The sequence below is a fragment of the Phoenix dactylifera genome, chromosome 1, assembly GCF_009389715.1.
Source record: "Phoenix dactylifera cultivar Barhee BC4 chromosome 1, palm_55x_up_171113_PBpolish2nd_filt_p, whole genome shotgun sequence".
Classification (NCBI taxonomy): Eukaryota; Viridiplantae; Streptophyta; class Magnoliopsida; order Arecales; family Arecaceae; genus Phoenix; species Phoenix dactylifera.
Window position 1 is genome coordinate 9,828,105 of NC_052392.1, and position 26,138 is coordinate 9,854,242.

Below are 26,138 nucleotides of genomic sequence, written 5' to 3' on the forward strand. Positions count from 1 at the left end.
CAGAGTTTCCCATGCTCGCCCAATGACTTGCAGACCTTCAGAAGCTATTGCAGACAAAGGACTTTGTTTGTTTAAAAACACCCTAGCATTCCTTTCTTTCCAGCATACCATGTCATGGCTCCGATCAGCATTAGCACTACCGGCTGGCTTGCCAGGAGAACTCCAAGTGTTTTATGAAAAGAAAAGCTCAATTTAGATGTTTTATGTAATGCATGGAAGTGGCGAATCTTCTCATCTTTGTTCTTCTAGACTCTCTTCTGAAATATTGTAGTATGATTTATGCCATTGTCAGATTGAGAATCAGAATAAATTTTGTACTAAATTAAACGTAGCAACTAACTGAGATTGTCTTATTGATGCTTGATGACATCTCTTCACCGAAGAGGGAAGGTTCCAAGTTCGAGTATTGAATGCTGCATAAGTTACAATATGGGGATGTGTCCACCTCCCTTTCTCTAAAAATGAAATTACTCTCTCTCTCTCTCTCTCAGTACAAGCAGGGGACAGAGCCCAAGCAAAACAGGAGGAAATCTAAGTGGATTTGGCAGATAACTAAGAAGATATAAGACAGTAGCGTCGCATAGAATCACTCTGAAGTAGTCGAGTAAAATTTGGATGGAAGATAGATCCCCTGCAATGATTGGCATTCACATCTCTCTCTGAAGGTATGACAGGCACTAAAGAACTAAGGTTGTGAGACTGCATGATTGATCTCTCTGAGAAAGGGATGCGAATGCCTTATAAAGGAAGGATTCTGTACCAATTAATGACTATGATCAAGTCTCTTCCGAGTATAATTTTGGTGCACTTCAGAATGTAAATTGGCTACCATGAGACCCTCTCATGCAGCTTGCAGTGTCCATAGAGGAACCAAAGCCACAGGAAAGGGTCTGGAACCAGCACCCAGCTGGGTGTTCTAAATGGAGACATCAGAATTTACTTTTGAGTTCTTTAGTTCTTTATAAGTATCCAAAATCACCTCGGCAAATAACCGATGTGGGACTAAAACCTCACATACTCCTCCATTCAAGTCCCGACGTTCTTGTCAGGACCAGAATTCAAATTTAATCAAAAGCACCATGATCTGTGTTCAGCCATTATGAACTCGTGCTGCAGCGTCTCCTAGTCCACATAAGCTATAGACTGAGTTTGCTCTAATACTATTTGTCACAACCCAAGACCACACTCAAAAAGGCTAGCCGAAAGATAAGTTTTACATTCCTTAGTCTTGTATAAGTACCCAAGATCTCCTTAGCGAATAACCGATGTGAGACTAAATATACGCCTGCACGGATCCTCATAAAACCACAAATGGAGAATATGTGGAGCTACTGAGCTACAAGCATCCTAGAGCCATGGACTAGTTGATAGTACAAGGGGCGACGCCTCATAAAATTCAGCTGCAAATCGAAAGGCCAAGTTCGTAATATGCTGTGGAATGGATGGAGTATCCTAGAATATTCTTTATTCCTGGAATTCCATAGTAGTCATCCGCCCTAGGATACAACAGGTTGAAACTGGGCAAAGTTCTATCAGCAAAACAGCTTACCAGAGAATGGAGGGAATCAAAGTCTAATAGAACTTATAAAAAAAATAAAAAAGTTGAAATCCATCTGGACCAGGCTCTTTGTTTGAAGCTAGGCTCATCACTATATCCTCTATCTCCTTCTCTATGCCAACACCTAATTTGAAAATGAAGGAAGCTTTGCTTCATGATCAGAGGGAATCGGATTCCATTTACTGTGAAAATGTTGGTAGAAGAGATTCCTCATCTCCTTATTCTCAGAAACAGAACCATCAAGCATTGTGTCTCCAAATCTTAGTGAGCCCTTCTGCACAGGGCAGTAGTCTTGTGAAAAATTATTGGTATTGGAATCTCCTTCCTCTAAGCCATTTTATGCATGATTTCTACCACTAAAAGATTTCTTGCTACCTCAAAACTTTGTTATGGTCTCTGATTTTCCTTCATAAAATAGAATATTTCACCTGACCTAACCCTAGACATGTGATGTCTTCCTCCTCAAGGATTTTGACTTCTTTCTCTAATTTGTCTGCCTCCTTGAAAGGATTGCCCACAATTCTTTTGCTCTAATTGATGAGTGCACATTCAGTAGCTTGCAATAATTTGATAATCATGAGAGAAGGTAAATGGTTGCCATGACGATTCCATGCTCCAAAAACTACTTTCCTGACCCCTTACAAGTTGGCCAAAATTTTTCAAACATGAGAGGCCTTGCTCTCCTGCAGATTTTGAATTACGCATCTTCCAGAATCCGATAGTGATCTAACCCTATTCTTGGCAGGTAACCCTAGCTTCAAGAAATAGACTGATCCAGCAGCCGGAAGCCGAGGCTCTAACTAGGGCTGATTATGGACCAGGCTTGGGCATAGAAAAAGTTAAATTTTAAATAGGCTCAGCCTGAAATCTGATTAAAAAGAAAGAGAATTTAGGTTTGAGGCATGGTCTATGATCAGCTCTAGTTCTAACCAGCCACTCCTAGATGCCGGCTCGTCCTTAGCGGTCGCACCTATTTTTATCCCAGCCCCGCAAAGCCAGATGCCAGATGAGGCTCACACTAGTATGCACAAATTGGATCGGAGGTCTGAATCCGAGCACGAGAAACTTGACCACCTGATCAAACCACATCTTCAACAATTAGGATCTTGGATTTCAATTATATTGAAGATAGGCTATCTCCACTTCAGGCACCTTTTGAGTTTCCCAGCGATATTGCCATCCACATTGCATGACTTCGAGCTTAGGACCTCCTCTGTTTTACTACATTCACCTCTGATCTCCTCCTATCCTCCATCTGGCCTTCATTTGTTGCTTAAATATCCTCCTCACAAGGGCAGATAACAGAATCCTTGATTACCTTTGGATCTCTTCAACTCAAGCCGCCGAGCTTTGGCTAGAGGATTGCTCAAAAAAACCCCATGCTTCCCTCTGTTCCTTGGATAGCCTTCACGGGACCCAACATTAACTTGAGTTATATCAAATAAGTGTAGTTGATAAGTGCAGATATTTTGCTTTAATTGTAGTCCTAATAAATGCTTTTACCTATTTCAACTACTGTAATTCCCTCTTATAGATTGCAGCAAAAGAAAGACTAAGTATATTACACAAGTTAGCTGGTCATTGAAATCTTGACTCCAAAATAAATTTATGATAACAATTTTAGAAAAAATATTGTAACAAGCAAATTAGGTTTAGGTCAACTATGACTTGCTTAGTTCTAAGATGGTATTCCCATACCCTTTCTTTTTTGGTGAGAAAGAAAACAGTTGCATCACTGTCTAGAAAACACAACCCAGGCGATCAATCAAAATTAGCTCCTCTCTCCGCTGCTCTGTGACACCTGCAGATTGCTGGAAGAGTGTGTCTTCCATCAGGCCATGCATGTATATAGAGAAGTAAACGGTGCTGCAAACTGGGTTGCCTCCTATGTTGCCCACCATTCTGGAGGTTTCATTTAGGCGAGCTACGGGTCAGTGCCTATGCTCTTACATAGTCTTTATTTTCTGACCTTGTTGGCCGTATTCACACATATCGAGTGTGAGCCACCGTTGTACCAAAAAAAAAAACTAGCTCCTCTCTTTATTTTTATTCATTTATTTATGTTTTTGTCAAAGTACTGTCTCTGAACTTGTCGTACCCTCAATTTGCTAACCAATCAGTAAGGTTAGCCTTATGATCAGTCTGCGAGAAATGGAAGCTATGCGAGAATTGGCCCGTACAGCAAAAACTCTAGCAGATTCAAATGATAGGTGCCATTAAGCAATGGGATCATTTTGTTCCACTCCTTCCCCAAGCTAGTTATGAGTAACAAAGAATTCTATTATAGCATAAATCCATGCCTTTACTACTACATCAATTGGAACCAAAACATCACATTAATGAATTATACAAGCAACAAGCAAACATCTTGAATTGAGATTCAAAAAAGCTACATAGAAACTATATGCATACAAATTCTGTAACAACTCAGGACCTCACCTAAAAGGTATTATTTGGGTTCTTTGATCCTGTATAAATACCCAAAATCTATCCAATGAATAACTAGTATGGGACTAAATATACATCCGCATGAATCCTCACATAGTCTCCCCATTTAAGCCCTGATGCACTCGTTCGGCTAAGGGTTCAAATCCATTCAAATCTAATTATAAGTACCACAATCGACTCGTGATCAGCCTTAATAAATCTGTGCTGCAGTGTCTCCTAATTTATATAAATTATGGTTATATTCTCTTTGATACTATTTGTAACAACTTAGGACCTACCCAAAAAGGCTAGCCGGAATGTATTATTTGGGTTTCTTGATCCTATATAAGTACCCAAGACCTATTCAGCGAATAACTAATGCAGAACTAAACACACACCCGCATGGGTCCTCACAAATCCAGGCTATATACATCCTGATGGGGGGCGAAAGAGATCGTCCTGCCCACAACAAAAGGGCCATCCAATTTTAGCCCAATAGACGCCCGCGCCAGCCAAACGGAATCTCAGTCCGGCCCAGAATCAGCTCGACCTCGAATTTCGCCGAAAGCTCCTTCGACCTCAGGGATATTCACTGATTCGCCCTGACCAAGCTCGGGGCGCCTTCTACGGTCGCCGACTTGTTCCGACCAAGCTCGGGGCACCATCCACATCCGCCGACTCGCCCCGACCAAGCTCGGGATGCTTTCTACGATTGCCGACCCGCCCCGAGCCTTCTTTATTCACCGACGGCTCCATGACCCTCTCTAATAATACGCTCCGACCCTTGAGCTCAGGGGTGCTCCGCCAAGCACACCTCGGAATCCAAGATGCTAAGCTAGCCTCAGCATCCGTCGAGCCGACCTCGCCAAATGCATGATGCAACCTCTCGACGAGCTCGGCATTGTCAACGGCCGTACACATATGTGTGCCCACGCCCTCCTACGTGATCGTACACTTCGACGCCATCACGCAATGCCTTGCTTGCTGGCCTACGATAGTCGAGGACAACACCAGGCTACTTCAGCCATACCCTGCTACGACTGTCAACGCCTTACTTCTCACGGGGACGAACCACACCATACGCCACAAGCAAGCTTTGGCTGCGCGCCATTTCTACTCATGATGGGAACAGGCCATACCTCTGCCACCTAAGCGTCCCTACCGGGACTATAAAGAGCCCCAACAGGTAATGCCGAAGATACTTTTTGCTAGTCCAACTAAGCACTACTCTAATTTGATCGTCGGAGGGTCCTCACCGGAAACACCGGCGAGGTTTTGTGCAGGTACACTGTCGACCGCAGGAGGTGGCTCTCATCCTCTTCCTCCACACTCCAGCGTTTCCTTCGACTCCTCCGGCGTGGTCACCCTCGGGCCAAATTTGAACAACACCACATCCCATTCTTCATCTTTGGCAATATATGAAAAAGGTTATATGAAAATTGAATTCAAATATCAAAGTCTCCACGTATGGTAGATAGGTTCGAGATGGAAACTAGAGTTTCCAGTTTCCAGGGGACATAAAACTCACTGAAAAATTGATTGATTTTTCGAACTGAGATTGCTCATAATTTCAAATGTACATATGATCTAATTGACTGGGTAGATGTAAGCTGTCATAAGATATGAACCTAGGCTTACGAGCAATTGTAATTCATTTTTTGATCTTTGTTTACCTTACGTCATATTTTACTGGGACGTGTATACCAGAGGATGACATGTATAATTTTGGCAATAATTGAACAAGTGAATTTATAGATACGTGGACAATCTCCATAGACGGTCATGATTATATCAACGTTGTATTTATAGTTGACAAAAATAGAAATGCCATATACAGAGATACAGCCACCTCGACCATTTACCAAACTCGGCATGCTTTCTATTTATGTGTGTAATTGTTTCATATATTGAGCGGTGTCTTCCTCCATTATAAAAGAGACCTCATCTTGGTTCTCCCTCCTCGTGCCCCACTCTCTCCTCGCTCGAATCCTTTAGGTAATTAGAGCAGGATAAAAGGTAGAATTTGGCGCTGTTTCTTTCCCTTTTTTTTTCCGAAAGAAGGGAAGAAGGAAAATTTGGAAGGAAGAAAAGGTTTCAAAAGGCTGATCGGAGGATTTCGGGTTCTAGGGTTTCCCGGTGCTTGATTCTCTGGGTCATTAGATGGTGCAGTTGCCGAATCCGGGCAAGTTTCGGCTGGATTCCGACCCTCCGAGGGCGGCGGGGGTGGCAGCGGCAGCGGCGGCTATGAAAGTGGAGATCGAGGACTTCTTGGATGAGGAGCACGGTCCGTTCAGCAAGAAATCAAGGAACGCCTCTCTTCCGCAGCAGCAGGTAGAACCCTTTCTCCACGGTTTTGTTTCAAATAAGTTGAGTATTTGCCTGCGAGAGATGATTAGATTGTTACATTGAGATCTTGAATCATCTTATCTGAATTATTTGCTTTTTTCTCCCTCTGTTTAGAACATCTTTTTGAAACGGCTGGCGTAAATTTTGAGCTAAGAAAAAGAATTCTTCTATCTTTCTTTAAGAAGTAAGATGTTTTCTTTATAAAAAAAACCTCTAAGAAGAAAAGAACAATTTTTTTTTTTCTGGGAAAAAATGTTGAGATCATGAGTTTGGTTCTTGCTAAGTTTTATGGCGTGAGGTTAGAAGATTGCTACTTTTTTTTATCATGTTTTTTTTTTAATTGATCTATGTATTTTAGGGGCGGGATTCAGAGTTCGATATGGTTTTGTTGCAGGGTATGCCTTATAATATACTTGACGAACCTAGCCCATTAGGTCTTCGTCTTAGGAAGAGCCCATCTCTATTGGATTTGATTCAGATGAGGCTTTCTCAAGTGAACTCAGGAACTATGTCGTGCATCTTGGCAAGTGAAAATGCTGACAGTGGGAAGAAGATAGATTTTAAGTTTGATGCTGTTTCTGGCACTACTGACAAGCTAAAAGCTTCAAACTTTCCAGCGATCCTTTTAAGAATTGGGACTTGGGAGGTAAGAGAATTTGATCTTTGGTGGCGATATCATTACTGTTTATTCCTTTTTCTTGACGTATATGATTATGTAGAACTTCCAGTGGACTATTCTGCAATGTAATCTTATGCTGCTTTAATAGCTTTTCATGTCCATGGATTCAATTAATTGATGAGCTATCTGATCGATGTCCACCACAATGCAGACACTACCTATTCATTTAAAGTTTAATGTATTGAAAATACAATAGAAATTATAGCAATAAAACTTCTAGTAAACCTAGCTTTTTCTGAATTATAGTTTTTTGTTACTGTGAGAGGTCTGCGATTGATTAGATGGGACAGAATTGTCATTAGTTAGAGCAGAGGGAAGATTACAAATTCAAGGTTTCTAGATATCGATACTTTGCAGATCTCGGTAGGTTCCTGATACTAAGAATGACTGAGATATTGGTTGTATCCATCAAGATCAAAGACTTCAAAAATTTGTTAAGAAACAAGATTACCGGATATCTTGGCCTATAAACAACTGAAATGATGTGATAGTATTGGCCAATTTAGTAAAACAAGATTTCTTCCATATTTAGCATTAAAAAAAAATGCCCTTCTTTATCTCTTATCTTCCCTCTCCTCCATCAAGAGCCCCCCCTTGTTCCTAGCCATGGCTGATTCCATCTCTTCCTCTCTTGATTCCTACATTGACCATCTCCAGCATCATCACTGCCAAGAGCACCTCTTTCTCTCCACTGAGCCCCTGATCCTGCTTGGCTATAATTCACCTTCCACTAACTGCTGCCATCCTCACCAATGCATCCTCCTTGTCTCTCCTCTCCACCAAGCCCTCCTTTTTATGGGGCATGGCTGAACTGCTTTATCACCATTGGTAGCATGCTCCTATTATCTAGATCGTGGTCCAGACATGGCCAAAAAACTATCTTCGATGATCGTCACTGATCTTGGCCACAATATCCAGCTGCTTTACCTGTGCATGTGTCATCTTGTTGGCCAGATCTCATCAGCAATCGGCTTTTATCATAATTAGAAGCCTATGAGTCAATTAACACGGAGATTAATAAATATTGGCCAACTTAGGGTTTCTCAAATTATATCTGCTAAGATCATGATAAGATCATGATACGCCATACCATACTGAACCGGATAATATGGAGCATACCATACCATACCGATTCGGTACCGGTATATGGTACGGGGGTGTACTGCACTCGGTATGCCAAATCGGCCCCGTAGCAGGTGTACCAACATAGTAACAGGATGACACCGGTATGGGGTCCGGTATTAAGATGGCGTACCTTGGCCAAGACTATAAGCACCAATATATTAATGATGTCATATTGGTGGGTTCTTGATATTGATAGAAAAATATCTTGGCTGCAATATTTTAAAATCGTTGAATGTGGGATGCCACATGTAGTCATATCAATTATGGGGCAAAAAAATGGACTACTTAGCATCATAAAATCGCATATGCGGCCTGCTTAACATTGTGATACTGAAATATGGCTCACTTAGCATTTTGGGGCTACATATACTACCAACTCTTATGTGGACCCACATGGCTGTAGTCAATCCAATTTGATGGCTTGATGTAATGCTAGTTTCAGGTGGGCTTAATATGGATATTAATCGTGTTAGTATTATTAATTGTGATTAATTGTGTTATATCTATTATTAGGTATCAAGGGCTAAGTAATAAGCATTGATTAGTTATTTTTGACATATATAATATATTTTATCTATTCTAAATAGTGTGAAAATCATAAACATATACGCACCCATATATATAGCTCGCATATCACTTATGCACTATGTGGTCCTTTGAACGCCTTCGTACCACAATTGCCATTAAAACACTACATGGTCAAGATATCGCCTAGATGAAACATTGTGTTTAATCATTTCTAATTTATATTAGTAGAAAATCTCACGTACTTTGTTTTTTTACAAGTAGTACTTCATCAAGGTGCATAAAGATTTTTCTTGTGACTAACTGAAGTATACCTTTGAACAGCGGGAATCAAAATATGAAGGTGATTTAGTGGCGAAAATCTACTTTGCAAAACATAAACTTGTTTGGGAGGTTCTTGAAGGCGGTCTCAAGAGCAAGATTGAAATCCAGTGGTCAGATATTAGTGATATGAAGGCAAGATACCCTGAAAATGGTGATGGAACCTTGGATATAGTGGTAATGTTATATAAGCTTCAAGAGATGGTTTCTAATAGGCATAATTTCTCTGTTCCCTTAAGAAAGATTTTTGCTTGTTTTTGTTCAGTTAGCTAGACCACCTCTTTTTTATAAAGAGACTGATCCTCAGCCTAGAAAGCATACCTTGTGGCAAGCAACTACAGATTTTACTGGTGGGCAGGCAAGTGTACACAGGTGAAGTTAGATCATCTTAAGTTGGTTAATGCTATCAAGTTTCAATCATTTAATTTGTGCGAACAGTCAAAGATTGGTCTTATAATTGAAAATTTTAAATTTAAATTTTTTATTGTGATGTTTATTGTTTATTGCTATGTACCAGTGCATCGTAATCCTTGCCGAATATGTTTCAACTTTATTGATTTTCGTGTTAGAGGGCACGTGAGGGTCAATGGTCATCATTGTTATTGCTATTTCCATATACCTAGCTAAATGTAATGTTTTATTGGTACTTAATTTTTTATTCAGTGCATATGGAAGTATCAAAAGCTTACCTATCAAACTTTAAGCCAAATAACAATGAGATTTTATGCTAATAGGTTTTAATTGAATTTTGAGAAACTATATTTTGCTTCCAGGGTTGATGCAACCAATACACTTATAGTGAGCCTATGCACATCTAAATGTGTTTTTCCTGAATAAAAAGGGAACATCTGAATATTTTAGATGTTATCAAAAAAATATTTACCAAAATATTATTGTTGTTTTTTTCTTCCTTTTCCTATTACAAACAGAAGAAACAAGACTAGATATCCCACCTGGATAAAGGGCATGTTGGTGATGAATTATCAAGATCCCTTGTCTAGATAGAAAGACTCTGAAGAGTATATCTAAACACCTACATACTTGGATAGGATCTTGGAATTCATTCTGTATTCTTTTATGTTTAAAAACAAGTTTTGTGGTGTTGAGTGTAGCTTTTATACACCTAAAGAGGCTCAGTTGAGGAATATTAGTAGGTCGAACCTAGAGCAAGTAAATGTTGGTTGACCTCAATGCAGCAGTGTCTGAGTGGCACATTTAAAATGTCTATACACTAGAAATAAATATTTTAAATTTTCTTACCTATATCTGTCAAGTGAACGTGTTACTGTTGGCAACAAAAGCTGGGGTTCTAAATGGATGGTGGTTGTTTAAATTGAGAATTGATGTGATTGATAAACTTGTATATCTTGAAACATATAACAACCGATATTTGGTTGTTTTGATACTTTCGACACCATAAGTAATCTATGGTAATTTGCTATCAGAACTGTTCTTTAATGACCTTTGATGCGTAGGTAAAGAACCTTCTAGAACTTGGTTTTGAAGTCTTTGAATTCATGAATGCTGTTGATCATAATCAGTGGTGTGAACTCTGAATTCATTAGCAGCGATCATATTATTTGAAAAGATTTCAGCTTAATCCTATTTATGAGACTATATCTCAGCTATGCAAACAAACACCATAGGGCACATATACTCTCACATCGACATGCAAAGTCACGCGTACAATATGATATCAACAAAAAATATATATCATTGATTGATGCAAAAATTTCAAGAAAAAAAAAAATCTTACCTTAACCACAACCTTAAGTGTTGTCTCTTTTCCCATCCACTGGATTGACTTCATAAAATGAATTACAATGTAGCCCCTTTTGATTGATTGCAATGACTTGGTGTTGAGTTGGTGATTAATATTGTATCAAGTTTGATGAATTGTTATCCATCAATCCTCTGCACATTGGTGTCTACTTCTTGGGTAAGATAGCAATGGGGAACAGAGTGGCCTACCATAATAGGGCCACAAATTTACCTTAAGATTATGCTATTTAAGTTATTAGTGAACTTCCAAGAATTCTTATCTGTAGAAACAGTTGAAATGAGCTTGATGGTGTACTTTCTGACTTTTGGACTTGTTGATGTGTAAAATAACCAACAATCCTTATCCCATCTATTTTGAGGTGGCTTTAAGTCAAGGCATGCTTTTGATTTTCTTGGCATGTTCCTTTAGGCTATCTCAAGTCTATCCTCACTTTAGCATTCAATTTCATCTGCTCTCCTTTTTGACACCTTCTGAGATTTTCATTGTACATGCTTCTATCATCTTTTTTTTTCTTTTTACCACTTCATTGTTGTATGGTGCAACCAAATGCTTTCGTATAAGTGATCAAGTTTGACCTTTGAACCATACTTTCATATCAGAATGCTCATCTCTATTATGTTACTTTATATTCTTGAAAATTTTATTCTTGTGATTCTACTGCTATCTAATAACCTCTTCGCATAGACCTTAAAAGGCAAGGCGCTAACTCACAAGGCACTCTATTAATTATGTCTCTGGTTGGCTGATTCTCTTTTCTAAGTATGCAGTACATCTGAGATCACAGAAATGATCAGAGTATTTGGTGCCACGCTTCTGCTTAGTACCGTGGTGTTATAAGCTTGACATTGAACGATATTTTGAAAACTGATTTGATACAACCATAGACACTTCTTGTATATTTTATCATTATGTAATATTCGCTGTGAAGTATTAGGTGTTATTTCTAAGTTGAAGGGTCATTTCATGATTTTTTTTATATGTAATTTTTCCCCTTTACTCTGGATTTATGATACTATTAATATTCTTTTTCTGTACCACAACAAATGACCCATACAGAAAAGTTCTCCAAAATGCAAACCTGCTTCATGACCATTTTTATCTTTAAATAGACCACCTATGTCCATAGCCTGCTAGCTTGGTGCCTAGAAAATTGAAGTAGACTATGGTTGACTTGTGTGTGTTGCCAGGTTGAGATATCCTGCATATTTTTTATGATGATAATTATATTGAGGAATGAGTATTGATTAGCAGTCTAAGGTTGTTTCTAGAGGAGATGAAGATGATGACTACTGATAAATTTTTTTTAGTTGATGATTAATCATATATGAATTTACCTGTGGTACAAGGGAATCTCTCTTGATGCTTTAGTGCTGCAGATGTGCCGCAGGTATTCGAATATTTTATCTCGATGTGCCAACACTTAGGATACCTGAGCCTGTTGAGGGATCACAAAGCTTCATTAAGAATAAGCTTTAGTTATGTTTTCTGCTTATGTTTTTCTCTATCATTGTTAGCATACTATATTGAGATGTAGCTTGCTAGTATATCTGTTGCTTTGTTTGGATATTGGGGATATGTCTTGCTTCGCATAATATGTATAATTAATTTGTCAGGGAAGAAAGTAGTATTGCGTTCGTATGTTGTCTTGGTCTTGATTGTTCAGAGCAGCACTAATGCAAAATGATAGAATTGTGAACAACCACTGAAATATGCAATAGTTTGTTATTTGTTAAGTAGAAATTTGTTTCATGTTTATCTTTTCCTTTTATAAATACATGAGTTAATACAAACCAACTTGTTTGTTGCTCAAGTTTGTGATTATTCAGTAGATTATCATATCAAATTGATATCTGGAGCCCTTTATGTTTTGTGGCCACCGTCTTTTTTTTCTTTCCTTTTTTTTAGCCATTTCAATGTCATCAGGTCTTCAATTATACCTTTACCACCTTCAGAAACATCTAGAAGTTTGCTTGGTGCTAACTCAAGTGAAAAAATGAATAATTTTTACCCCAAAAATGTGATATGGTCTTGGCTCTTATAGTTGGATAATGCAAAAAGATAATATGTTGTGCCATAACTTATGCCCAACTCAGACAACTCCAGTTCTTTACTGCTGCTGCATTTGTTCTCTCTTCTAATGACAAAGTGTACCTCACAAGAGGTGAATAGCCTGAGGTTGTCTAATGCTTATCAACTTCTTTGCCTGCAGGAGGCATTTTCTGAAGTGCCCCCAGAGCTTGTTAAGTAAGAATGTTGAAAAGCTTCTCCAATGTGATCCACGTTTAAATTTACTGAGTCAACAACCAGATATTATATTGGAATCTCCATATTTTGAACTTCGATGCGCTGTTTTTGATGATCAAGTTGAAGCTAAAAGTCATGGTTTTGACAATATGGATGGTAAGGGACTTACTTTCTCAGGATTCTGTGATTCTGGTTCACCTCACACTACTTCATCGACATCCATGAAGAGCGCAGAACAGGATTCTGTTGGGAGAGCACCAGATCGTGTCTCACAGGAAATTGCTTCACCAAGCACAGGTAAGACCATACAGCTCTTGGCATATATGGTGATGAAGTAGTACAAATTATCTGAACAGCTGCCTTCTTAAGTCCTTCCAAAAAAAAACTCTGGATGCATTTCCTTTTTATTATTTGTTCATCTTCAACGACTTGTGACAATTGACTCATCAGATCTTAGTCGCTTAGAGTACATGCTTCATAATAATTCAAGCTTAATTCTTCTATGAGTGGTGATGTTAGTTTGTCGGGATTTATTATAGTGACTGATATATATGCTATGTTCAATTTTGCTTGTGATGCTGTATTTTTAATATTATTTATTTATTTATTATTTTTTGAAAATATTGGTTGTTGATTCAGGAATAGCAATATTATTTATTAATTTATTATTTTCTGAAAATTTTGGTTGTTGATTCAGGAATAGAATCTCAGGCATTGGAAGAGCATAATAGCAGTGAGGCAGAAGAGTTGAAGGAGCTTAACAGGCAGGATCAGTTGAGTGCGCGTGGCCCCAAAGAGACCATGTCCTCAAGTCATCTGGTGAACTGCATGGAAAAGTGCACTCAGATGGCTTCAGGCAATCCATCCTCATCCAGCGACGCTCTACCAACCAAAGAAATATTGGAGAATATATCCCAGCAACTTCTCGATGACTCTCAGGGCTCCTCTGTCTTGGATGAACAATCTCTCTTGCCAAGAGTCAATTCCCTTCTCTCTTTGATAACACCTCAAAGCCTCCAGGTAAATAATAATGGTGGCCGCAGGATAGTGGGTGATGAATCTGATTCAGTGACAGCGACTGAAGTTGTTGATGGTGCACAACCATCTGTCTCTAGAAATGAATCGTATGGAGAGCTTTTGATTAATCTTCCCCGCATAGCATCGCTGCCGCAGTTTCTATCCAATATCTATGAAGATTTCGAGGATGAAGGTAGATGATTTTCCCCGATCCATGTAGGGAGTTTACTGTAAAAATTAGCCTAGAACAATAGTGTCATTATTGAAGGCTTTTTTAGATGCTTTGGAAGTCTCATGTTTTAAATAAATAATTAAATAGCTTATTGGCTCCCTGATTATTGAATTTATGAAATGATGCTTTGTTTCTCTCTGTTGAATAAAGGTTTTGTGACAAACATTTTCACCATGAGAAGAGAACTGGATGGTTGGATTTACAAGAATTGAGATATGTATTTAATAGTTACATAGGCACTATCCAAAAGAATTAGAGAATGAAGGGATGTAATCACTGCATATGTGAGAGGAGATATCCATCCATCTCCAAGTGATGGGAATTTATAGATACGCATCTCATCAGAATATAACAGGAAGCATTTCAAACAGACAGAAGGGGGCATGCAGGCGCTAAGGATTCGTTGGAGCTGCTTGCTCTACCGCAGCTTGGGTCTCTTCTTCGAGCATGTTCATGAGCATGGAGATCTGGTCCTGAAGCATGGCATTCTCCCTCTCTACCTCTGCCCGTTTGCTCCGTTCCTGCAGGAGCTGAACTTGGAGGTGCTCGAGGCATCGTGCGTCCTCATCCAGCTGCTCGTTAAGCCCATCAATCTCCCTGTCCTGTTTTGCCAATTCAGACAATCAATCATCAACAAGTGGGATGGGAGAACTGCCTCAGTTTATGTCCAGAGACCCAGGAAGCCACAAACCTTTCTGTTCATCTCTTGAATGGCGATCCTCCGCATGCTCTCCACAACATCAACATTCACAAGCTTCCGCTTCTTTCCGACTAACCATCCCTTGGGGTATGATGCGGAGTCGAAGTCAGGTGGGGGGAGTAGGACTTCAGCCGTGGTGCGGCAGCCATTGGAGCCACCCATGGTGGGCTCTAATGGTTCAAAGAGAGCTCTACGGCGTTCGGATAAGGTGGCTTCTGCTGTTTCTTCCTTGGGCTGGTCATCTGGTGCGGCGTCCATCTTCCTCGATTCCTTAGATTGATTGATGGGTGTTTTGAGGCTCTCTTCCTTCAGTACATTTTCCAAGCTCCGCCCTCCGGCTGAAAAATAGGGTTGGCCATCATTTCATTACAGAGACAGCGAACTAACTACTTTAAACTACAAGCAAGAGAAGAATTCTAGAGCCGGTTTGACACCTGTTTCATTTCTTAGAAGTAGAAGCACAGAGACCATGATTAAAAAAAATAAAAAAAAAATTGATGAAAAATTATTTTATTATTTGTTTTTGAGAACAAAGATTCATATGTTATACCATCGCTATCATTGCTATTTAGTCACACCACCGCCATCATTATCATTATCAGGGTTTTCTACCATCTCTACCATGTTTACCACCATTATCATAGCCTTAACCACTAACATCATATTTATATTTTTAAACAATAATTAATTTCTCCAAACATATTTATATTTTTTAAAAAATTTAAAAATAAAATAAAAATAAAAAATATCTATATTTTATAAAAAGAAAATAATAGAAGTGAGCACCTTAGTTTCTATTTTTCATATTCAACCACTATAAGGTGGGCTGCGTCTCAAGCGACGGGGGAGGAATGAATGTGGGGAATAATTAACAGCTCTCCAAATCAACAGCCGGCGATGCCGAGGCTTTACTTATTAGTATAAATATTTAATGGCACATGACCAACTCCCTTCACAAACTTCGGCTACAAGGTTTTCCTCGAACACCTCCACCTCAAACATTTTGCACCATCTCATATCCACTCTAATTACCATGGTCTTTAATGCAATAAAAGCTAAGAACATACTTCCTCCCATGATCATCCAATGGCCCTGTGTTTTTCTCCTGGCTAAATTATCCTTTGTACATAGACATAAACCTTTTCTACCAAAAGGCTGAATTGCGTTAGTTACAAAAAAAAAAAAAGAATTGCAATCTAAAACCGACGGCTGGATATTTGTTAAAGTAATATGGAAATTTCTTATTAAGAAGCAAATCTTCATGCATAAATTCAAAGATCTCTGGCAACCATCTAGAAAATAAAATTTATTTTAAAAAAAGAGGGCAGAATGGAACCCAGCTAAATACCACCAGGTGGGTATGGCTTGGAACCGACAAGCAAAAGAAAAGGAAAAACAAAAAAAAACCGAGCCGTGCCGGCTAAGCAAGAAAGAAAAATGGCGTGATGACGGAAAATAACTTGCACGGAAGCCTCAAACCGGCATTTACCGGTCAAATAGCGTCCAAGCCTTGGATCCCAACTATATGTGAATAATTCCCTCACCCATCCAAAAATTTTAAAAAAGAAGAATAATAATAAAATTAGCAAAATTAATAATTTAAACTTAAATTATCGATGATTTGTGTGTTGAGATGATCGGATGGCTTGGTGCTCTAATGACGGGGACCAGAAATTGCAATTGGAGTGATTTACGGTGCATATATACCTGATCTCTTACGAGAATTCCAAAAGATTCGCGGGGGAGAGGCCGGCGACAAGCCTTCCATCCTCAGAGTAAGAGTGCGATCCAGTATTGCCTCTAATTCAATTCCTTCTTCCTCTCTCTCTCTTTTCTCCTCCTCTCCTTCAAAAGAAAAACAAACAATAAACCAAACATGAAAGAAACAAAAATAAAGGGAGAAAGAACACAAGGAATGGCTGCCTAAGTAGGCACACCTGAGGTTCAAGGCTTCTAGGGCTTCTGGTGTAGAGATCTCTGTAATTTTTTGAGAATTATATTTCTCTCTTTCTATCTCCCTGTGTCCTTTGGAAGATGGAAACGGACTGCGGAGGAGGGAGGTAGAGAAAGGAGCTCTTTCTGTTTTCCTTTTCTCCTTTTTCTCTTGTACTTATCTTCCTCATGACGCTTTGAGATCATCACTTGCTTTTTTTCACGATGACATCGACACCGATTACAGTCATAGGTAATAAATAGGTTGGTGGGAGGCTAAGGCTGAACTACGCTAACAGTAAATATGGTGCTTACTCTTACAGTAAATGATCATGGTCGCTGTTTCTGTAGGTACTCACCGAGAACTTTAAGACCATACACGCAAAGGAAAAATTGTTAAAAAAAAAAAATCCAACCGCGGCCATAGCTTTGCCAGGAATTTGACAGGGGTGTTTTTTCAAGACAAAAAAAATGGGGAGGAAAAAGCAAAGAAAAAATTACAGAAAACGGTTTGCTTAATTATTAAAAAATACAGAAAACGCAAAACTTTTATGAGAAAGGATTATTTTAAATTTTATGGGACTATTATTAAATTATGTGACATATTATTTGTGGAAGCTGACAACTTGGCAATTCTATAAAATTGCAGATGTAAACCAAGAATAAGATTAACTTCTAGGCTTTGAAGCTAGCAATCAATACCAGAGTTTGATGGTAGATCTGCAGTCGTTCAGACATCCCGAACGTATCGAGGATGAACCAGCACAATTTTGTTCCATTGGATCGAAAAATTAGGCAAGAAAGACGAGAAGGAAGAAGAGGTTGAGAGAGAGAGAATTTTTTTTTTTTTTTAACATTAATTTGCCAACTTCAAGCTAAAATTGGCAAACCTCCTCTCCCTCCTCTCTCTTGATGGGGTGAACTCACAAACACATGGAGGAGGAACTAGAAAAAAAACTTCGGTTAACTTTGGCCACACTGGTACAAATGAAAACCATTAGTATTTATAGTAATGACTTTACAAATGATACGAACAACTAAAAGATAGACATCTAAAAGAGATCTAGATAGACTTCATCAACTAGATAAAGATAAAAAACAATGATAGACCTAATCCACTAAATAAAATTAATCCCAAGAGATAAGATTAAACTGAAAATCTGGATTAACTTCAACCCCCCTCTTCGACTTATACTGTATCGATATACCATACGGTGAACCTTTCCCACTTTTACAACTTACAAGCAGTTTTAGCGGCAACAATACTAAAAATGGACTCCATATCAGTGTCTTGTAGGATATTAGCCAAAAGTAAATCGACACAAATCATTAATATATATGTATATCCCCACGCTAGTTTAGCAAATATAATGGTACATGTTCGCATGATTCACAACATTCGCCCTCTTGAGTAAGTGTGTCTCCCATCAAGTTACTTATACTTTTAGAGAGACAAACAGTGCAGCGGACTAGGTGGCATTTTCTTTTTTTAGTACAACGGCAGTTCATACCCTACGGATGTGGATGTGGCCAATAAAATCAGAAAACAACAAAGCAGATAAAGAATCCGGCACTCTGGCATGCTCCAGCCTAACGAAACCTCTGGAGTGGTGAGCCCCAGAAGAGGCAACTTAATCCACTGCACCATTCGCTTTCTGGTAGGTGTGTGTGGCCTGAAGGGTGCCACACTCCTGCCGTAGTCTACAAATGTCGAGAAGCAATAGCCTACCCACTAGGTAGCATTCTTTGTAGTGGAAGTTTTATTTGTGACAACTAGGTCTCAGTTCCATCTCTTTTGTACTCTCTTATTCTTTTTGACTTTAGGGGCCGATGTGTATGATCTGCCATTATAAAAAAAAAGATAAAAAAAAAAAATGGCGCACACCAAGAATCCTAAGATGCTCATCAAAAGACGCCCTTAATCAATACAAAAGAAGATATCGAAACAACCCAAGAAACTGACTGTTGGTATACGTATGCATGGTAGTCTTCCAAAACCTCAAATTTTTGGAATTGCCCATTCTAGACATAAATCTAGAATCCTCTAGAAACTCTGATTGTGCAAAAGTTCTGAAGATTGAGGGCTCGAGCAAAAGTTCTGATGTTGCAGAAAAATCAAGTAATTAATGTCTTCTGCAACTCCTAGGACACGTCCTGTACTACCCGACTATCTAATTTGATCGGTAACCCAAATCATATAACAATTACCTCAGATATAACAATTAACTTGATATTCACAACATTAAAGCAGCGAGATAGAACACTAAGGCCCTGTTTGGGGGAGCTGTGGGCAGTAGAGCGGTTGGAAGTAGAGCTGTTGGAAGTAGAGCTGTCTGAAGTAGAGCTGTTATAAAAAGCTGTTTGCTGTTTGGTAATTACATTTGTAAAGTGCTGTGGCACTTTAACATATATTTGGTAAACAAACTGAGAAAGTACTTTTGTATGATAAAATTACCATAAAGGACATTGCATAGTATTATACAACATAACATAATAAAACATAACATATATTAATACATAAATATACGATATAGTATAATATTATTGTAATATAAATAATATTATTATAATATAGCATAATAGTAATATAATTATTAGAGTAAATTAATTTTTGATAATATAACATAATATTAAATTATTTAACATAACATATTAATATATTATGATATAATGTAATATATATTATATTTATAGTATAATACAATAATAAAGGTATAAAATATTATAATTATTAGTATAAATTAATTTCTCATAATATAACATAATATTAAATTATTTGAAATAACATTTAATGTATTATGATGTAATGTAATATAATATAATATTTATAGTATAATACAATAATAAAGGTATAAAATATTATAATTATTAGTAAAAATTAATTTTTCATAATATAACATAATATTAAATTATTTAAAAAAACATATTAATGTATTATGATATAACGTATTATGATATTATATTTATAGTATAATACAATAATAAAGATATAAAATATTATAATTATTAGTATAAATTAATTTTTCATAATATAACATAATATTAAATTATTTAAAATAACATATTAATGTGTTATGATGTAATGTTATGTAATATAATATTTATAGTATAATACATTAATAAAGGTATAAAATTATTTAAAATAACATAATATTAAATTATTTAAAATAATAAAGGTATAATTTAATATTTTTATTTATTTATTTATTTATTTGTTCATTTATATACATATTTATTTATTTATTTATTTTCTTTATTTTCTTTTTCTTTCCTTTTTTTTCTTCCCTTTTTTTTTTCTTTCCTTTTTCTTCTTTTTCTTTCCTTTTCTTTTTTCTTCTGTTCTTCTCCTTCCTTCCTCTCTTTCCTTCTTCTCCTTTCTTCTCCCGCAAGGCCGGTGGCGCCGGAAGGGGGCCGGGCCGCGGCGGCTGCGGGAGGAGGCCCGGGAGGGGGCCGGGACGGCGGGCCCCGGCGACCGCGGGGGGAGGGGGGGCTCGGGAGGGGGCCGGGACGGCGGGCCGCGACGACTGCGGGGGAGGGGGGGCTCGGGAGGGGGCCGGGACGGCAGGCCGCAGGGGGAGGGGGGCTCGGGAGGGGGCCGGGACGGCGGGCCGCGACGACCGCGGGGGAGGGGGGCTCGGGAGGGGGCCGGGACGGCGGGCCGCGGGGGGGGGGGGGGGGGGGGCTCGGGAGGGGGCCGGGACGGCGGGCCTCGGCGACCGCGAGGGAGGGGGGCTCGGGAGGGTGCCAGGACGGCGGGCCGCGGGGGGAGGGGGTGCTCGGGAGGGGGCCGGGACGGCGGGCCTCGGCGACCGCGAGGGAGGGGGGCTCGGGAGGGTGCCAGGACGGCGGGCCGCGGGGGAGGGGGTGCTCGGGAGGGGGCCGGGACAGCGGGCCTCGGCGACCGCGAGGGAGGGGCCGGGACAGCGGGCCTCGGTGACCGTGAGGGAGGGGGGGCATTGAGGAGAAGAAGGAGATAGAGAGGGGGAGAGAGAGAGAGAGAGAGGGAGGATGGTGAGAGAGGAAGAGACGGTGGGATGGGGATTTTTGGGAGGAAAAATGAACTTTTAAATGGGGGTATTTTGGTCAAAAATATAGCTTCCCGACAAAGCTGAAAACAGCGTTTTCGGAAAGCTCCAAAATGGAGCTTCTGCCAAAAAGCTGTTTTCAGCTTTCCGCAAAAGCTTTTCCAAAATTTTACCAAACACCCTTTTTTACCTAAAAGTACTTTTGGAGGGCCAGAAAGTGCTTTTTGGCCCTCCAAAAGCTCCCCCAAACAGGGCCTAAATCCAAATCATATAACAATTACCTGAGATATTGAAATCAAGACTACATCGAAGATTATTAAAAACAAGAAAGAAAGAAAGAGTATAGCAAACTGAAAAAGTAATCCGACGTAACAAGAAGAACACGTTTTAGGGTTTTGATCGGTTCGTTCGCCAAGCAGCATAATATCAACAGAGAACCAAATTTTTGGTTAAAGATGAGGGGAAACGAAAAAAACTTTCACAGAATAAACTATTAAAGATGAGAGAGGGGGGAAAATAAACGTAGAAAGGGAAGAGAGATGCTCAACTTGATAACAAGATCTTTTTATCAATGCGAGTGTTGCGAGTGTTTCTTGAGAGAGGGGATTCGTCATTCAGAATGTCGTGCTTCGTCGCCTTTAGAGTCTTCTCGGCTTCGAAAGCAGCAAGGCTAGTTTAGAAAAGAGATCAGAATCGATCAAGAAACGCAGAGAGAAAGATTAAAAAAAAGCGAGGGTTAGGGATGGAAGGGTGAATGCCATGGCAAAGGAGATGAACTCGATGCAGGAGAAGCCTAGGAAGACGCCGGAGAAGCGATCGCGCGACGGCGATATGGATGAGGTCGGCAACGGCGGAGCGAGTAATGGCCGTTGCCGCCGCGCTTGGCTATCTCCATCTTCGGCCATTTCTTGAACCCGTGCTCCATCTTCGGCCTCAGTTATAATTCCATCTTTCAGTTGAGTCCTCCTATGTTAATATATAACTAGCTAGGTCCAGAATTTTGGGCTAAAATTGATCATTTCTAACCGGGTGAATTTGAGTTTCATCAAAACTAATTTTACAGAATATTTAACGATTCCATGAGTATTATTTTATTTCTCAATACGGATAATACGTAGGACTTTCAAACTAATCCATTGCTGCAGGATATACATCTGTGGAAGCAGGTGGCTTCCTCCTTGTATTAAAAAAAAAAAAGAAATAGAAGATGAGGGCAGGTGATGATTGGATTGGATCAAATCCAAGAGAATGCACCAATCAGAAGTTATGCGCATAGAGTTCCAAAATGGTTTGAAATGGAAACTTGAGAAGGAATGTTTTATTTAACGATTTTAACAGATAAGAAACTAGCTTGTAGGAGGGGGAAGTTAGAAACAAGCTTAGCATACTGATTCCAAGAAATGCATGATGCATGATGGTAACGTATGGAATATTTGCATACGTAACATGCCAAGCATGCAATATTTATAAATTTATATGGAAGCCTTTATCTGTATGAAAGCAACCTTAACGTTGAGCAAACATGCATATAGATACAGGTGGTCAAAATGTAAAATAAACAGAGGCGGCTCAATGCATTTGAGGGCCTAAGGCAAACTTACTAAGAGAGCCATTTTTTTAAAAAAAAATGATAAAATTTTTTTAATAAGTGCGAAATATTTTTAAAAATTTTAATAAGTGCAAAATACTTTTAAAAAAAATATTTAAAAATAATTCGCCTAGTTTTTTGAGATGTAAAATTACTAATCAAACTTTTGTACTCAAGATTAATTAAAATACTATTTTAATTCGGCAGAAACAACTATTACAGGTATTGTTAACAAAATCCTGTAAGCAATGCATGCATTTGGAAAACAATCTATCTTTTTTTTATAAAACTTAAAGAATTAATAGGGTACTAATTTCTATTTGTAAAACTTCTTTTAAAACTTTTAAATCTGAAAATAGATCAAGGCCATCAATTTAAGAATATTCACCATATTTTAAAAAGTTTTCAAGATTAAAACAACACTTTTTCAAATCCTCTTCATTCAAAGATTTTAACTTCCTAAAATTAAAAAAAAAAAACCAAAAACATCTTCATATATGGTGAATTGTTCAAACCTATTTTGAATTGAAAAAATAGCTTGATCTACTATATATAAAAAGTAATCAATTCTAAAAGATTTTTTAGCTGATCTTGTTGTCTTATCATCACTATTTTCATTAAATTATTTTCTTCTACGGATCACACGTTTTTACGAAATGTAGGCTCTATTTTTATTTCCTTTGCAATTTCTTTAGATAAAATCGAAGCAGACATGAATCTATTTTTTATAACTTTTCAAATAAGAAAGAAGACCTTTTAATTAATTTATAGCAACATTAATATGCATGTCTTCAGATTGTAGGTTCTTACTAACTGAGTTAACACCAAACAATATATCATACCAAATATTCATGCCCAATAAGAATTCAAAATTCTCAATCTCATATATAGCTAAGCATGTGGTTTCATATTTTGTTTTAGAATCTTCACTAGTATGCTAATTGAACTAAAACATCTGTTATTTTAGAGGCTTGATATTTAATTGTTTTGACACTTTTAATACGATTTTTCAACATATTTGTGACAAGATTTTAAGAGTCGATGTGAATACATTATCTTGTAAATTTTTTTATCTAATTATAGAAGAAGAAAATAATGTATAAATTTATTGTGACACTCCAAAAAAAGATATAGCCTTAGGATATGAGTTAGAAACATCACACAATACTAAATTCAAGTTATGACATCCACATGGTGTGTAAAACGCTCTAGAATTTATATCCAATAATATATTTTGTACACCTTGTTATTTTTTTTATATTAGACTTGTTGTCATATCCTTGTCCTCTTATATCATTAATCTCAAGTTTATGTTTTTCTATTGTATTTATAATTTCACTAAAAATGCCTGTCATCTACTTCTAAAAATTCTAAAAATATTCTTCTATTATTACTGAACTTATTGAAGTATCTACACATTTTAAAACTAGGGTCATTTGTTCTTGATGACTTGCATCAGAAGTGCAATCAAGTATTACAGAAAAGTATTTTACTTCTTTAATCTTTTTAATTATTATAGTTTTAATTTTGGATGCTGACATTTGAATCAATTCAGTTTAAATGTTATGACCTAAATAATGATTGTGAATTTCACCATGTTGAATGCGTCGAACATATTCTTGTATTACTGGATCAAATTCTATAATTATTTCAATAAGACTTAGAAAATTTTTGTTATTGCTTTGGTAGATCTTTTCATTCTTTCTCCGAAATGCTAAATTATTTTTTGTAAGATTTTCACGATAGCAATAATTCTCAATCATACTTTTTTTTAATGATCATTCTCTTGGTTTATTTATTCTTGGAGACTTTTGTCAATTGTCTTACTTTACAACAATCTCACTTCTAAATCAATCCACTTATTCATGCTAGTAATATGTTCATTAGTTGTTTTATGACTTTTGAGCTTAATACCTAGATTTTTCTAATCTCTAGTTCGTTCATTAACTAAGTGACTTGTGCTAGGCTTTAAATCAAATAATTTACAACAAAAATAATATATCATATCTAAATCCTTCAAATATACTAGCCATCTTCTATCATATTTTTCACCATTTGGTAACTTACGAATGTAATCGTAGAGAAGTGTCTATTTTCATCTCTAGAAAAATGAAGATCATAATCTCCAATTGGGCCTCTTTCTACTAATAAATCTCTCAACTTTGTATCAATATATTTTCATTGACCAGGATCATACATATTTGTAGAAATGGAACTAGTTTCACTAAACTTAACACTATCTTTGTTTATCATATCTCAATCCAATTCCTCATTGTGTTCTTCACTAGAGATTATTTCAGTAGATGTTTGAATACTACTATAAATCTAGTTGTCAGTCTCATTTTATTTCGTTCTTTCCATGTCATCTTCTAACTCTATTTCGGATGCTTGTTCTATTGTTAATTCCTAAGTTGAACTTGATGTGGTGTTTTATTTGTTTATAACAACAAATCTATATAGAATTTTTGTTTGAGATTGAATGAGTTTTTCGATTTTTCTTTTCTTTTTGAGTTTTTCATACCCACATTTATATTTTCTATTAGACATTTGAATCTAAAAATAATATTATCAAACAAAACAATTATGACAATCACTACAAACAAACCAAAATATTAAAAGAATTGAAAGTGATAAAATTTGATCATGTCGAGAGAAATGAATTCAAGTCCTAATAAGCGATGTCGAACTCGACGGCGAGAAGCAGTGTTGGAGATTGATGGGTGGAGTTGGAGAAGAAGCCGAAGTACTGGCTACAGATGGCGTCAGGGTGCAATGGGACGACAATGTTTCCCCTTCTCACATCTTGAAGGCATGAGGTAGGTATTAACTATTCATTGATGCCCACCCCTTTTTTGGCCAATCTTTTGCCATTCCTTGGATAGCTCTATATGCAGTGGGTCTTCTTTGGGCTGGAGCCTTAAGCGACCACCTCATCGCCCCAGGGTTGAACCGGCCTAAAAAATAAAAGTATATAAAGTTGTATGAATTCAGCAGATAACCTCTAATTACAGAAATAGGTCAATGCCGCTGTCAAATAAGAGCGTTGATTTTGTCAATGTAGTCTATATTTTGAACCTGCACATTGGTGTCGGGATAGCTAAAGGTTTCCTCATCGTTCTCCTCCTGGATGAGGGGCACTAGATTGGGGGGGGGCTCCAAGCGAGTTCACCTTAGGTCCATGATGTGATCTCTGAGGAGATGGAAGGGGATTTGGAAGGTGGAAGGCAATGGAGACAGAGAGGCGATGGCCTTCCATGCATTGCATAAAAATAGTTTGGACAATTTTCTCTTACCGGATAAAGAAATTGGTTGCCATTTTTTTTATTTCTTTTGAAAGGTATTTGATTTGGCTTAGCCAAATCAGATTTTCTAGGTTATCAGGAAAGATTCATTAGATTTTCTCGTCTGCAACCCTCGTTCTGTCTTTCGATCTATCTCGCGCCGGCCGCCTCCCCGTGCCGCTTGCATTCTCGTGCCGGCCGCCTCTCCAGTACTGGTATCCAATACGAATAGCGTACCGACACTCGGTATATTAAAAAAAATCAGCAACCTTAAATTAAACTATTTACAAATGGTGAACTATCAAGTTATAAGGCGCCCTAACTTCAGTTTAGTGGTACTTCCCTCTCGCCTCCA

At 38.0% G+C, this 26,138-nt stretch overlaps 2 protein-coding genes across 5 annotated transcripts; one reads left to right on the forward strand and one right to left on the reverse strand.

Moving 5' to 3' along the window:
- Positions 1 to 5,892: 5,892 nt before the first annotated feature.
- Positions 5,893 to 14,428, forward strand: LOC103707426. 2 transcript variants are annotated; one of them, XM_039125929.1, is made up of 6 exons: positions 5,893 to 6,316; positions 6,690 to 6,977; positions 8,985 to 9,158; positions 9,247 to 9,353; positions 12,974 to 13,305; positions 13,706 to 14,428. In XM_039125929.1, the coding sequence occupies exons 1-6, from the start codon at positions 6,146 to 6,148 to the stop codon at positions 14,224 to 14,226; spliced, it is 1,593 nt and encodes a 530-aa protein (XP_038981857.1). In that variant the 5' UTR covers positions 5,893 to 6,145; the 3' UTR covers positions 14,227 to 14,428. The 2 variants fall into 2 exon arrangements, with proteins under 2 accessions (XP_038981857.1, XP_038981860.1); XM_039125932.1 differs by having other exon boundaries at positions 5,896 to 6,316; positions 6,726 to 6,977.
- A 5-nt stretch (positions 14,429 to 14,433) lies between these two features.
- Positions 14,434 to 21,850, reverse strand: LOC103707427 (protein HEADING DATE REPRESSOR 1-like). 3 transcript variants are annotated; one of them, XM_008791907.4, is made up of 5 exons: positions 21,673 to 21,850; positions 21,463 to 21,584; positions 16,665 to 16,802; positions 14,949 to 15,295; positions 14,434 to 14,859 (listed from the first exon to the last, which is right to left on the reverse strand). In XM_008791907.4, exons 3-5 carry the CDS (start codon positions 16,723 to 16,725, stop codon positions 14,650 to 14,652), a joined length of 618 nt encoding a protein of 205 aa, XP_008790129.1. In that variant the 5' UTR covers positions 16,726 to 16,802; positions 21,463 to 21,584; positions 21,673 to 21,850; the 3' UTR covers positions 14,434 to 14,649. The 3 variants fall into 3 exon arrangements, with proteins under 3 accessions (XP_008790129.1, XP_008790127.1, XP_008790128.1); XM_008791905.4 differs by having other exon boundaries at positions 21,463 to 21,850; XM_008791906.4 differs by lacking the exons at positions 21,463 to 21,584; positions 21,673 to 21,850 and adding an exon at positions 16,895 to 19,150.
- Positions 21,851 to 26,138: the final 4,288 nt, after the last annotated feature.

What these genes read in the sequence shown, in the direction of transcription:
- LOC103707426 (XM_039125929.1), top strand. Translation starts at nt 6,146, where the DNA reads ATGGTGCAGTTGCCGAATCCGGGCAAGTTTCGGCTGGATTCCGACCCT. An exon ending in CCTCTCTTCCGCAGCAGCAG is followed by an intron (nt 6,317 to 6,689) that starts GTAGAACCCTTT and finishes TATGTATTTTAG; the next exon opens with GGGCGGGATTCAGAGTTCGA. An exon ending in ATGGAACCTTGGATATAGTG is followed by an intron (nt 9,159 to 9,246) that starts GTAATGTTATAT and finishes GTTTTTGTTCAG; the next exon opens with TTAGCTAGACCACCTCTTTT.
- LOC103707427 (XM_008791907.4), bottom strand. Translation starts at nt 16,725, where the DNA reads ATGGAAGGCTTGTCGCCGGCCTCTCCCCCGCGAATCTTTTGGAATTCT. An exon ending in GAATTCTCGTAAGAGATCAG is followed by an intron (nt 15,296 to 16,664) that starts GTATATATGCAC and finishes CCTATTTTTCAG; the next exon opens with CCGGAGGGCGGAGCTTGGAA. An exon ending in TTCAAGAGATGAACAGAAAG is followed by an intron (nt 14,860 to 14,948) that starts GTTTGTGGCTTC and finishes TTGGCAAAACAG; the next exon opens with GACAGGGAGATTGATGGGCT.